Genomic DNA, 14,617 nt, shown 5'->3' on the forward strand with positions numbered 1-14,617 from the left:
AAAGAGTGGTGTACTTCACGTTTAAAACAAGTTTCATCGCAGCAAAACTTATGACCCACTTATGACGGAATGCTACAATTCATGACAAATTCATACTATTCATATTGTTCCTATATTATACCAGTCTACTACATACGCAATCTATACACAATTGTTTCTTTCTCAAAAGTATTTTTTCACAACTATTGACTCAATTTCCGCACAAGACATATTTCGATTTACAAATTTGGTGGCATTTATGTAAAAAAAACATTGGATTCGACAAAATCAAAAAATAAATTATGGAATTTTTTTCCTATTTGTTTTGTCCGGAACAATGGAGCCTCCATCTGAATAAAGAAATGTTACAGATGCTCCAAACCTTCAACTTTAGGCTGAAAAGACAATTTGAAATTACTTTCAATTAAAAATTAATATAATCACGTATTCATGTAACTATAAATTAAACCAAATTCCTACGGGATGTTCCAGATTCTTTAGTTTCTCTCGTATCATTCTTATAGATTCGGAATCTAAACCGCATTCACTCAAATTCAACTGCTTATCCACTTTAGGAAGAATCCGGCAAATATTTTCAACATCTTTTATTTCAAACTTGTCCCTCAGATAAAGAAGTCCCAACTATTTAAATTAGTTAAAATTGGTTTAAAAATTGGTTTAAAAATTGTAATTTTCTTCAAATCCTGGTCTTAATTTTAAGCAATAGATTTTTTATAGACAATTTAAAACAAATACGAACAAATACAAAATAGAAAAACAGACAAACCTTGCATTCCATATTCATGATCGCTTCACAAATAATGTTGAAAGTTTGAGAATTAAATCGGCACTCCCAAATCCACAAAATTAAACCGGGTTTTTTCGTTCGAGAAATAAAATCAGCCAAAGCGAGAACATTCGTAATCTCTAGTGGAATTCTGCTCAGATTCAACAACCATGGACAAGAGAGAGCAATTTTTGTTCTACATTCTTCGCGTATTTCTTGCAAATCTTGAAGAAAATCTGAAACAGAAACAAGTTTCAAAAACTTTTTCATTGCATTTTTAACTTTATTCAGAACTTTCAACTAACATAAAAACTTAGTTTATTGAATGTTTTTAAAGGAGACATTGCTATGTAATAGAGCTAATAAAACCTCTCGAAAGTGGACCAGTCTGTACTTTTTAAAAAGTAAACAATGCTAGATGAATTGATAGCTACACATTCTTACATCAAACTGGAAATAATGACTAACCTCGTAACTTCTCTCCAAGTAATTCACCTTTTTGGAGGAATTCTGAAAGTTTCTTCAACAACTTTTCCCCACGTTTGACTAAAAAACAAACAAGACCAACAGTATTGATAAAAAATAGTATCAAATAAAAAGTATTTGAATGAAAAGTTTAAACTTTACCACACATATTCATTTACCACAAGAGTTTTCAAGTGTGCCGTTATTTACGCCCAAATACGGGTCTACCCAATACAACACCAAGGTGGATATTGTGTTGGTGTTTAAGGGTAAGTTCAGAGCAAATGCAATTAAAGGAATTTGAATTTAGTTGATAATCCTTGTTGACCACCACAAGTGCAAACTGATCACACGTCAAAAATTAAACAAAACTTTACTCTAAGACTTACATCAAAATTTTTGCATTTAAAACTGTGACATTCATTATAAGCAAGTATATAAATAACTGACGTTTTCCCTGAGGCCTTGAACTTGACGCATGGCTTGTAGCACTGTTGGCTGTATCAGATTCCAAAGTGTATTCAGCACGGTCACATCCAGAAGCTTTGTTTTATGGTGCAGGAATTAAAAAGGAAATAATGGTTAGTAAATAATAAAGGTTGGGCTTAACGTGCTGTACATACCAGATTTGTTACCGAGCAAAATACCGCAGACAAAACGACGTGTTGGGCCCCAGTGGGATTCTTTCACCAACTCATCGATGAATTGGTCGAATTCTTTATCCGGCATGAGCATAGAAATGTAATAGGCTGCAAAGTACTCCTGGAGCAATTGGTGCATATAACAGAAGATCGCATTTTCCCCGTCAAAAACCTTGCGACTCGAAAGCCAAGAGAATTTGGCCATTTTTATTACCACATCCTGCACGTTTATATCCTCCAAACCAACATCTAGGAGGTCAGCTTGTGTGAACATGACCGTTTTACGTTTCATTCCGTTGTAAGCCATTTTACCAAGAGGATTTCTTAATTTTTCTATCTTTACCCCATTGGCATGTTGAGTGTTACCAAGTTGTTGAAGGACAGCTTCAAATATGTCCGTAAGTGTGTGAATGTGGTTTGTGGGCCCAAATAAACCAGCATAAACTACAAACTGCAAAAGCAATGGATTATGGCAAAAGTTAAGTATTTGTGGGGATTTGGTTTCAAACGATTTCCACAGTTTATTGGCCTCTTCTGCAGCATAGAAATCAAACAACTTTCTCATGTCGTCAGCTGAAAGATCGTGGACGTAAATGGTTTGTTGCGGTCGAAGATCAAGAGAAATTGAGAGCAGGGAATGGGGACGAGATGTAAAAATCAATGAAGACCTTTTAAGGAACTTTTTGCCACAGAGATTTGCAATTAGCTGTTGAACTTTCAATCGTGTATCGTAACTTGCATTAACTGACTTCATTTCTGCTACTGACCATGTGGCCTGATCCAAACCATCACATACTATTGCACATTTGTCCTGGTTCTTTCTTATCCATTGAAAAGTAGCATCAAGGACAGATTGTTCCACATCAGGAAACTGTCTGTCAAGCAAGAGCTGCTGAAGAGTTAATTTGTCATCACCATAGTTTATATCCTTGAAACAAAGATTAAGCACCAAGTGTGAGTTTCTTAAATGTCTGGATATTCTTTTTGACAAAGTTGTTTTTCCACAACCAGCAGGACCATATAATGAGGTGAAAGATCCTTCACCCTTGCTTGATTTCAAGTTTGAAACAAGATCTTTTATTTTGACTTCTTTGGCACCAATTAGGTTTACATTCCTTTCTACAGTTAAAGGTTTGTACACTTCCGGCGTTTTAGCATCAAGTCCCTCATAAATGTCTTTTTCCATTAGGATTGGATCTACCTCAGGAATGTGGGCTTTGTTAAACTTATGACTAAATGGAATCACATCTGGATCGAGATTTTCCAATTGTTGTTGCTTAAATTCATCAACTGCCTGTTGGAGTTTTTCATCTGAAAAATCACGAAGCCGCTTCAACACCAACCTAAGTATGAGCGACAAACTATTTTTTGTATAATGTTTAATATCCTAGTTCGATTTCACAAAGGGGAGTGGTCGAGTTACTCATGGAAGATTTATATTGAATCTCGACACGTGACTAAAATTGTACCAAAACAATAAAATCATGAAGCAAAACCAAACAACAATGGATGGATGAAGCTTTTTAATAAAGTTTTCAGGCTGTTGTTTGGTGAAAGGAAGTACACGAAATTAGATCAGGTTCTTCCCCTAACTAACATCTGACCTGTGGAGATCAACAAGCATTTCCCTACATTGTCTGGAAGTTGATTACGTGGGAAGAGATTTTACTTGCTTAGTTGGACCAACGCATCATAACACTGAACAAATGGGATTCGGTTAAGAACGAGGGTAAAAACTTCTGAATAACAAACAATCCTCAATGGTTGCATTCCGTGCTCTTTCGTTGGGAAAATCCCCCTCCTGGAAGTGTTTTGGAAAATCCTCCTACTATTGCTCATTTGCACTTTAGTCATTACCTACGGTAAGTACTTCCAAGTGATTTCGGGCATCGTTTTGGGGCAAATCGAGCGGTACACATGTGGACATGACTAACTTAACATTCTTACCTAATAATATCAAACGAACTAAGCTTCGCCCAAATGAAAATTAGAAGAACAGTACCAAAGGATGGAAGAATTGCATCTATCACGTCATATTGGAGAACAGTTCCCAGCATTGTGGTGCTATTGTTTAACATGAAATTGCTTTGTACCGACATCAACCTGTTACAATTAGCCACGGGCACTCCCCAAACTCACGTCAACTCGTTTAGAACGAACAAACATTCATCATTCATGCTAAATGACACAAGTAGCGCTCCGTACACCTCATTAGGACGTCCTAAACCAATCTTGTCATATTCTTTGTGTGGGATAGCTCAGCGGGTCGTAATTTTCTTGTTGACACCGGCGCCGAGATAAGCGTCATACCTCCCACGGGACTAGAGCGCCGCACCAATCCTCCTGGAAAGGCTCTGGTCGCTGCTAATGGTACTCACATCCGGACGTACGGTTCACGTCTAGTCACCATTAATTTCCCTCCCGGCAAATTTCAATGGAAATTTGTTCTGGCCGAAGTTTATCGGCCGTTACTCGGCGCTGATTTCCTGCGGGCAAATTCCCTTCTGGTTGACCTCAAGCACCGACGCCTAATCAACGCCGAAACCTTCTCCAGCAGTAAACTGGGCAAAGCAGCGCAATCGGCTCCCCACCTTAACGCCATTTCCGCGGGCACATCGGTCTATGCTCGAATGTTGGCTGAATTTCCAGGGATAGCTTCTCCCCATTTCTCGCAGTCGCTTCCTAAGCATGGAGTTCAGCATTTCATCCCCACCAGCGGACCACCCGTGCACTCTCGCGCTCGACGACTTCCACCCGAAAAGCTCGCCCGCACTAAGAAGGAATTTCACAACATGCTACAACTGGGAATTATACGACGCTCATCCAGTCCATGGGCTTCGCCCCTGCACATGGTACCAAAGTCGTCCGGTGGGTGGCGCCCATGCGGCGATTACCGCCGTCTTAACGCTGCTACCCAGCCTGATCGTTACGCTATCCCCCACATCCAAGATTTTTCGGCTCGTTTGGCCGGATGTCGAGTTTTCTCCAAAATTTACTTTGTTCGCGGTTATCACCAAGTTCCTGTGGCACCGGATGATATTGCGAAAACGGCGGTTATCACGCCTTTTGGCCTTTTCGAATTTCTTCGCATGCCCTTTGGTTTGAAAAACGCGGCACAAGCCTTCCAGCGACTTATGGACACGGTATGTCAATCCTTGGATTTTGTGTTTGTCTACCTAGATGACATACTCGTCGCAAGCAAGTCCCTCTCCGAGCACTACGACCATTTAAAACGCCTTTTTAACCAGCTTTCAGATCATGGCCTCGTCATTAACCTCGGCAAATGCCAGTTTGGAGTATCCAAAATTGATTTTCTGGGACATCGGGTTGATACCAACGGTGCCCGACCTCTTCCCACCAAGGTTGAAGCCATTCAGAATTTCCCGCGCCCTACTACCATCAAAGGACTCCAAGAATTCGCAGGTATGGTAAACTTTTACCATCGTTTTATTCCTGGGGCTGCACGCATAATGTCACCAATCTACGAATCACTTTCGGGCAATCCTACAAAGTTGATTTGGAGTGACAAGCTAAATTCGGCTTTCTCAGAGGCAAAAGTCGCCCTAGCCCGTTCCACACTGTTGCACCACCCTTTGCCCGATGCGCCGACCGCTGTGACTACCGATCCATTGCAGCTGTGCTCCAACAATTTATTGACAATGCCTGGCGCCCACTGGTCTTTTTCAGCAAACGTTTACGACCACCCGAGCAGAAATACAGTGCCTTTGACAGAGAACTACTCGCCTTGCACCTTGCCATTCGTCACTTTCGATATTTTCTGGAAGGTCGCGTGTTTACCGCTTAAACGGATCACAAACCTTTGACTTTTGCTTTTACTAAAGTGTCAGCTCCATGGTCATCGCGACAACAATGTCATTTAACCGCGATTTCAGAGTTTACGACAGACGTGCGACACATCGCAGGCAAGCAAAACCACGTTGCCGACGCACTCTCGCGCGGTTCCATTGATGCTGTTCGACTACCTCTGGATTTGGATTATTCGTCATTGGCAGCCGCTCAGTCCTCTCCCGAAGTTCAAGCGTATCGCACTGCTGTCACTAACCTTAAACTAGAGGACATACAGCTCGATCAATCCGGGACCACCATCCTCTGTGACGTCTCGTCCGGCTCACCCCGTCCAGTTGTTCCAACATCATAGCAACGCAAAATTTTTGACATAATACATGGTCTATCGCATCCGTCGATACGGTCTACACGCAAACTTGTCGCATCCAAGTTTGTTAAGCCGCCAGGTCACCCTTTGGGCGAGACAGTGCATCCACTGTCAAAGGGCAAAAGTCCAGCGCCACACTCGTGCGCCTCTGGCGAACTACCCACCCTGTCGTGCACGTTTTCAACAGATCAACGTCGATATCGTCGGTCCTCTCGCACCTTCACAGGGAAACAGGTACCTTTTTACCATTGTTGACCGTTTTACCAGATGGCCGGAAGCAATTCCTATGCCAGATGCAACCACCCTGACGTGTGCACGAGCCTTTGCGTTCCATTGGGTTTCTCGTTTCGGGATTCCTTCCGACCTCACATCGGATCGCGGCCCCCAGTTTACCTCGGAGTTATGGACGGTTTTCACCCAACTTCTGGGAATCCAACTACACCGAACAACTTCGTTTCACCCCCAGGCTAATGGCCTTGCGGAGCGCTTTCATCGGCATATGAATAGCGCCCTAATGGCACGGCTAGCAGGCCCCAACTGGGTAGACCAGCTCCCGTGGGTTATGCTTGGCATCCGGACTGCTCCCAAAGAAGACCTGCAGGCATCATCGGCCGAACTTGTTTACGGTTCTACCATAACGGTACCCGGCGATTTCTTCCGTTTCGGCCAATCCTTTCCTACCCCTCAAGATGTCATCCCATCGTTGAGGGACACAGTGCGTCAACTGGTGCCGACATCGATGTCACACCATGGTCCCGTTCGCACAATGCTCCCACAAGCGTTAAGCACGACCCCGTACGTTTTTGTACGCAAAGATGGACACCGACCCGCCATACGATGGCCCATATCGCGTCCTTGATCGCAATAGCAAGACATTTACGCTTGCCATTGGTGGACACAATCAGGTCGTTTCCATCGACCGTGTGAAGCCTGCACATGTCGACCTCACACAACCGGTACAGGTGGCTGTGCCTCCTCGCCGCGGTCGACCCCCCACATCAACGCACCACCGAACCCTCGCATACATCGCTGGGCCCACCGGAGCACCAGCCCAACTTTTCACATTCAGGCAGACACACGCGCACGCGTCGCAACATTCGCATTCCACTTCGTTTTCAGTGTTGATATATGTCCGTTTCTGGAGGGGGGTCATGTAGCGGCCTCTCTAACTACGTTTGCGCTCCTACAGCGAACCGGAAAAATTGCCTTTTTTCTTTTACTCTCGTCCCTCGTGGTTTATTTGCCCATTGTGTCATTCCTTTAGTTTGTACCTCGAATAAACACCTCGCTACATCATAACGTTTAACACTAACGTCATTTGTTAAAGTAGTCTTCCTTTTACCTGAACCCAATGAACTGCACTGTCTCTGGCTATATGTCCCATTCAAATTCATCATGTAATCAGAGAGACAGAGGGAGACACAGAGACAAGTAAAAGACCCAGAAAGGGACTTGTGTTTTGTTGTTTTATTGAATTACATTGGAGAGTAAATCTTGAAGGTCTGCAGACCTTGTTTAAACAGTAGAGCAGGAGTCAGATATACGGCAGTGTTATATTTTGTACTACGTTCCAGGAACGGTCAGTGCACGTGTAGGTCACGCCAATTGTGTTATAACTTATTTGAGCTTTCAGCTATAGGAGGTGTGTTTGTCTGAACTACAAACAAAAGGAATATCGCCCCCCGACACTACACAAGTAATGAGCCAATAATGAACATTGAGTTGCAGACAGTGACAACCAACGGGAGATGGGAAAGTTACTTCCAAGATGAAACCTAATATGTCGAAGTAGTGTGGAGTGTATGCAGCTCACTGCTTCAATCCTACATATAACAGACATTCAGACACCTGTGCACACGGATTGCTGAACACATGCGATCCGCAAAGAGACGAATATAGTCTCCAGCTGAGGGGGTCGTTACACATCTAACAACACCAATCACAACTTGATGTGGAAACCATTTGTGCTCCACAGTAGTTTCTTCCGATGTCACGAGAGTGTGACTGATATCAACAATAAATGACGTCCCGTCACACGCTAACCTAGTCTAATATATATGAGATTAGCAAGGACAGCTATGTATAACCATGGAGCTAGATAGGCCACGGAACATTATTAAACTTGATGTCGCTGTTGCCGAAACGTCTCAAATAAATGAAATGTTCATTTTTTTACATTTCGGTTTGAGTCTTTTTGTTGATAGAATCATGAGTAATTGCGAGCGAACATTGTTTCTAAAAGTAGTTTTCTTACTTCACAACGATTGGTTAGGAAAGATTTGTTTTTCACACCTTCTACCTGCTTTGCTACAAATTCTGTATAAGTGGCTTATGTGAAAAGTGTAAAATTGTGAAAAACGGACTGATCTATATAATTTCCTTCATGACTTGGATTCTTGTGTTCAATCTGAGGTGGTTTGGTAATTTTATCTGGTAAAATACATTGAACGACTTTACAAGATACTGTTATGTCAAGGTCGCAACGAGTAGGGACGGTTGTAACGCTCAGGGTACATACAGTAGTTTGCTATGGGAAACTGGTGAATTGTACGCTGTGTGGGAGCAGTGAAATGCGACGTCAGGTCGGCGAGTTTCGCAGTTTGTTAGCCGGTATTGCGTGTTTGCAACTTGCATTAAAATGACGCGCTAATACTATCACAGATCTTTTTCAATTAATTTCATAAAGACTAACATTTTGGGTGTTTGAAAATCGCCAAACTTATGAATCTGCATTTTTAGACGACAAACAATTTGCTATAATCGTTGATATGGAGTTTGCTTTATGGGACAAAAAAAACACAAGCTTCAATATCTACCTTTATCATGGCTTGTATTAAAATCTTGAAGCAGCTTTAAAAGATTGGACTGGTCAGCACTTTTACCTGCACATATGTTTCAAGTTTGAAGTAAACACATTACAATGTGATTAAATTATCAAGATTAAGTGACGTTGACTGACCATTGCTGCTTTTCCATCTCAACAACATTTGATATTTTTGCTCCAGGATGTTTTTATCATAATCGACTTCAATGTTTTCGATCACATCTTCGGGAAGGTTGAGTTTCACACGAGCAAATTCCTTCCAACTTTTGTTGGGGATTTTTCGAACTACTTCATAATATTCATCAGCATTACCACCTAAACATGTCCCATTACTTAAGTTCAAAAATGGAAAAACTTGTGTATTAGGAAGTAGTTTGGTTTGCAGCAACTACGTGGCAAATAAGGACGTGAGTCTGCATAATGTATGCTTTGTACGTTGCCAAGATTATTCGGTACCTCGTTGAACACCCGCTTTGGAAGTTGTTGGAGCATCTGATTCAGTGTTAGCTGATAACGCTGCAGGTTGGTTGTAAAGATGTTGTACCACTGTCTGATGTTGTACATTTTGTTGTTGTACAGTTTGGTGTTGTACATTTTGTTGTTGTACGTCACCAATGTGAAGGTTCTGAAATATCGAAAAATGAAACGTTTACACCCAATAATGTCAATGCTGATAGACGACAGAACCCATGTTTTCCTACAAAAATCTCGATATTCAAGAACAACAAGCTCACCTCAGTATGGATATTCCGTGGATCGGTTTGTTCTGTTTGTTGTTCGGCCATTCTTGTACGAGTAGGTATAGCTTTGTATTACAAGTATAGCAAATATATTACATTTACAAAAGCTGTGTAAACACTAAAGTTTCAAAAAGTTGAATTTGAGTCTGATAAACAAAGCAAGATTTTTGTTTATTTTGTTGCACTTTTATAAAAGATTTATATTGAATCTCCACACGTGACTAAAATTGTACCAAAACAATAAAATCATGAAGCAAAACCAAACAACAATGGATGGATGAAGGTTTTTTAATAAAGTTTTCAGGCTGTTGTTTAGTGTAAGGAAGTAGACGAAATTAGATCAGGTTCTTCCCCTAACTAACATCTGACCAGTGGAGATCAACAAATATTTCCTTACATTGTCTGGAAGTTAATTACGTGGGAAGAGATTTTCCTTGCTTGGTTGGACCAACACATCATAACACTGAACAAATGGGGTTCGGTTAAGAACAAAATGAAAGCCGGGATTCGAATATTAAGAAGTGAGATAAGGAACTCCCATAGAAAAAATTGGTTTAAATTAGGAGAAGTGAGGCGACAACTTCTGTATTACAATCCCTCCTGGAAATGTTTTTAAAAAATCCCCCCTACTGGAATTTGAACATACAATTCATCCCCGTATTGGATTGTAAATAGCTTTGAATTCCGTGAAATTATACCGTATCGCAAAATATATATTGGATCTGGAGGGCGGTCGGTAATTAATTTACGTCAAATAAACTTTATGTATCAGCTGCAAATGTTTCACCATGTCTCGTTCAGATTTAATCACTAATTATTATTTGAATGATTTGCCCTTGCAAATTTTATAAACTATCATTTTTCTCGCAACTCCAATGCATACTATAGACGCCCGTCTTTACTATGGGCGTCTGTGCATAACAGGAAATGACGTATATAATTGCCATACTCTCCTATCAGCATAAAGAAAAGCTGACGTCCATATGACAGCTGTTTGATCCGCATAACTGGTGGTGCTGAAACCACAGAACTGGATACGACGAATAGATTTAAAATGATGACTTCTGTCTAAGCTTTTTTTATAGTTATCGTCATGATCTACTCATGGTGCAACTTTCCATAACATCTGTGGTAAACATTTGTATCATATACGGTAGTTTTTCCTTCTAGCAATCGCCCATTCATATCAGTAACCACCTCACAGGCAGATTAACTACCTAGGCAGATCACAGGCAGATTAACTACCAGCGTTAGGTAGTTGTTAACCTTTTGAAAATATACTCTTCGCATTTTCCCACGATACACGATAAAAAAACAACTGTATTGCAAATTTTCATGCAACATGTGAAGACATGCAATTTCTGATGCATCACTTCAGTGTGGAAGGTAAATTGTCATCACACGTCCATAATGAAACATTTCATTCGGTTCATTGGGTGTTTCCGTACATCCCAAACTTCAGATATGTCAGTTGTGTTTAATTAAAATTTTATGAGCAAATTGTTCCAGGCAATTTTGTGTCATAATGAGGGTCAAATATAGCGAACCTTCATTGATGTAAATATATTAATCATTAGTTGTGTCCAATATAAGGGACAATTATTGCGCCTTTAGCAACATTTGAGTGCTGCTGCTTATTACGTTGTTACATTGAAGACATGATCTTTGCAACTTACCTACATTGTTTGCTCATAATCCAGTGGGTTGAAAAATGCATGGCAACTTTGACCAACATATGAACGTTGCAACTTGTTACGTGACACAAACACGTTTTTCCATGGCAGGTCTGACCTTTGTTTTCGATGCAAGTTATGCGCATTGTTTGCTCACAATCAAAGTGGGTTGAAAAATGCATGGCAACTTTGGCCAACATATGAACGTTGCAACTTGTTACGTGACACAAACACGTTTTTCCATGGCAGGTCTGACCTTTGTATTCGAAGCAAGTTATGCGCATTGTTTGCTCACAATCAAAGTGGGTTGAAAAATGCATGGCAACTTTGACCAACATTTGAACGTTGCAACTTGTTACGTGACAGAAACACGTTTTTCCATGGCAGGTCTGACCTTTGTATTCGATGCAAGTTATGCGCATTGTTTGCTCACAATCAAAGTGGGTTGAAAAATGCATGGCAACTTTGACCAACATTTGAACGTTGCAACTTGTTACGTGACAGAAACACGTTTTTCCATGGCAGGTCTGACCTTTGTATTCGATGCAAGTTATGCGCATTGTTTGCTCACAATCAAAGTGGGTTGAAAAATGCATGGCAACTTTGACCAACATTTGAACGTTGCAACTTGTTACGTGACAGAAACACGTTTTTCCATGGCAGGTCTGACCTTTGTATTCGATGCAAGTTATGCGCATTGTTTGCTCACAATCAAAGTGGGTTGAAAAATGCATGGCAACTTTGACCAACCTATGAACGTTGCAACTTGTTACGTGACACAAACACGTTTTTCCATGGCAGGTCTGACCTTTGTATTCGATGCAAGTTATGCGCATTGTTTGCTCACAATCAAAGTGGGTTGAAAAATGCATGGCAACTTTGACCAACATATGAACGTTGCAACTTGTTACGTGACACAAACACGTTGTTCCATGGCAGGTCTGACCTTTGTATTCGATGCAAGTTATGTGCATTGTTTGCTCACAATCAAAGTGGGTTGAAAAATACATGGCAACTTTGACGAACATATGAACGTTGCAACTTGTTACGTGACACAAACACATTGTTCCATGGCAGGTCTGACCTTTGTATTCGATGCAAGTTATGTGCATTGTTTGCTCACAATCAAAGTGGGTTGAAAAATGCATGGCAACTTTGACCAACATATGAACGTTGCAACTTGTTACGTGACACAAACACGTTGTTCCATGGCAGGTCTGACCTTTGTATTCGATGCAAGTTATGTGCATTGTTTGCTCACAATCAAAGTGGGTTGAAAAATACATGGCAACTTTGACCAACATATGAACGTTGCAACTTGTTACGTGACACAAACACGTTGTTCCATGGCAGGTCTGACCTTTGTATTCGATGCAAGTTATGTGCATTGTTTGCTCACAATCAAAGTGGGTTGAAAAATACATGGCAACTTTGACGAACATATGAACGTTGCAACTTGTTACGTGACACAAACACGTTTTTCCATGGCAGGTCTGACCTTTGTATTCGATGCAAGTTATGCGCATTGTTTGCTCACAATCAAAGTGGGTTGAAAAATGCATGGCAACTTTGACCAACCTATGAACGTTGCAACTTGTTACGTGACACAAACACGTTTTTCCATGGCAGGTCTGACCTTTGTATTCGATGCAAGTTACGCGCATTGTTTGCTCACAATCAAAGTGGGTTGAAAAATGCATGGCAACTTTGACCAACATTTGAACGTTGCAACTTGTTACGTGACACAAACACGTTGTTCCATGGCAGGTCTGACCTTTGTATTCGATGCAAGTTATGTGCATTGTTTGCTCACAATCAAAGTGGGTTGAAAAATGCATGGCAACTTTGACCAACCTATGAACGTTGCAACTTGTTACGTGACACAAACACGTTTTTCCATGGCAGGTCTGACCTTTGTATTCGATGCAAGTTACGCGCATTGTTTGCTCACAATCAAAGTGGGTTGAAAAATGCATGGCAACTTTGACCAACATTTGAACGTTGCAACTTGTTACGTGACAGAAACACGTTTTTCCATGGCAGGTCTGACCTTTGTATTCGATGCAAGTTATGCGCATTGTTTGCTCACAATCAAAGTGGGTTGAAAAATGCATGGCAACTTTGACCAACCTATGAACGTTGCAACTTGTTACGTGACAGAAACACGTTTTTCCATGGCAGGTCTGACCTTTGTATTCGATGCAAGTTATGCGCATTGTTTGCTCACAATCAAAGTGGGTTGAAAAATGCATGGCAACTTTGACCAACATATGAACGTTGCAACTTGTTACGTGACACAAACACGTTTTTCCATGGCAGGTCTGACCTTTGTATTCGATGCAAGTTATGCGCATTGTTTGCTCACAATCAAAGTGGGTTGAAAAATGCATGGCAACTTTGACCAACCTATGAACGTTGCAACTTGTTACGTGACACAAACACGTTTTTCCATGGCAGGTCTGACCTTTGTATTCGATGCAAGTTATGCGCATTGTTTGCTCACAATCAAAGTGGGTTGAAAAATGCATGGCAACTTTGACCAACATATGAACGTTGCAACTTGTTACGTGACACAAACACGTTGTTCCATGGCAGGTCTGACCTTTGTATTCGATGCAAGTTATGTGCATTGTTTGCTCACAATCAAAGTGGGTTGAAAAATACATGGCAACTTTGACGAACATATGAACGTTGCAACTTGTTACGTGACACAAACACATTGTTCCATGGCAGGTCTGACCTTTGTATTCGATGCAAGTTATGTGCATTGTTTGCTCACAATCAAAGTGGGTTGAAAAATGCATGGCAACTTTGACCAACATATGAACGTTGCAACTTGTTACGTGACACAAACACGTTGTTCCATGGCAGGTCTGACCTTTGTATTCGATGCAAGTTATGTGCATTGTTTGCTCACAATCAAAGTGGGTTGAAAAATACATGGCAACTTTGACCAACATATGAACGTTGCAACTTGTTACGTGACACAAACACGTTGTTCCATGGCAGGTCTGACCTTTGTATTCGATGCAAGTTATGTGCATTGTTTGCTCACAATCAAAGTGGGTTGAAAAATACATGGCAACTTTGACGAACATATGAACGTTGCAACTTGTTACGTGACACAAACACGTTTTTCCATGGCAGGTCTGACCTTTGTATTCGATGCAAGTTATGCGCATTGTTTGCTCACAATCAAAGTGGGTTGAAAAATGCATGGCAACTTTGACCAACCTATGAACGTTGCAACTTGTTACGTGACACAAACACGTTTTTCCATGGCAGGTCTGACCTTTGTATTCGATGCAAGTTACGCGCATTGTTTGCTCACAAT

General features: G+C 41.1%; 1 protein-coding gene across 1 annotated transcript; it reads right to left on the reverse strand.

Moving 5' to 3' along the window:
* Positions 1-344: 344 nt before the first annotated feature.
* Positions 345-9,655, reverse strand: LOC145909741 (uncharacterized). The gene is made up of 7 exons (XM_082997093.1): positions 9,605-9,655; positions 9,327-9,495; positions 1,855-3,183; positions 1,235-1,312; positions 767-1,002; positions 460-621; positions 345-374 (listed from the first exon to the last, which is right to left on the reverse strand). The coding sequence occupies exons 1-7, from the start codon at positions 9,653-9,655 to the stop codon at positions 345-347; spliced, it is 2,055 nt and encodes a 684-aa protein (XP_082853219.1).
* Between the last annotated feature and the right edge of the window lie 4,962 nt (positions 9,656-14,617).

The sequence above is a fragment of the Ascidia mentula genome, chromosome 7 (genome assembly GCF_947561715.1).
Source record: "Ascidia mentula chromosome 7, kaAscMent1.1, whole genome shotgun sequence".
In the NCBI taxonomy this organism is placed as follows: domain Eukaryota; kingdom Metazoa; phylum Chordata; class Ascidiacea; order Phlebobranchia; family Ascidiidae; genus Ascidia; species Ascidia mentula.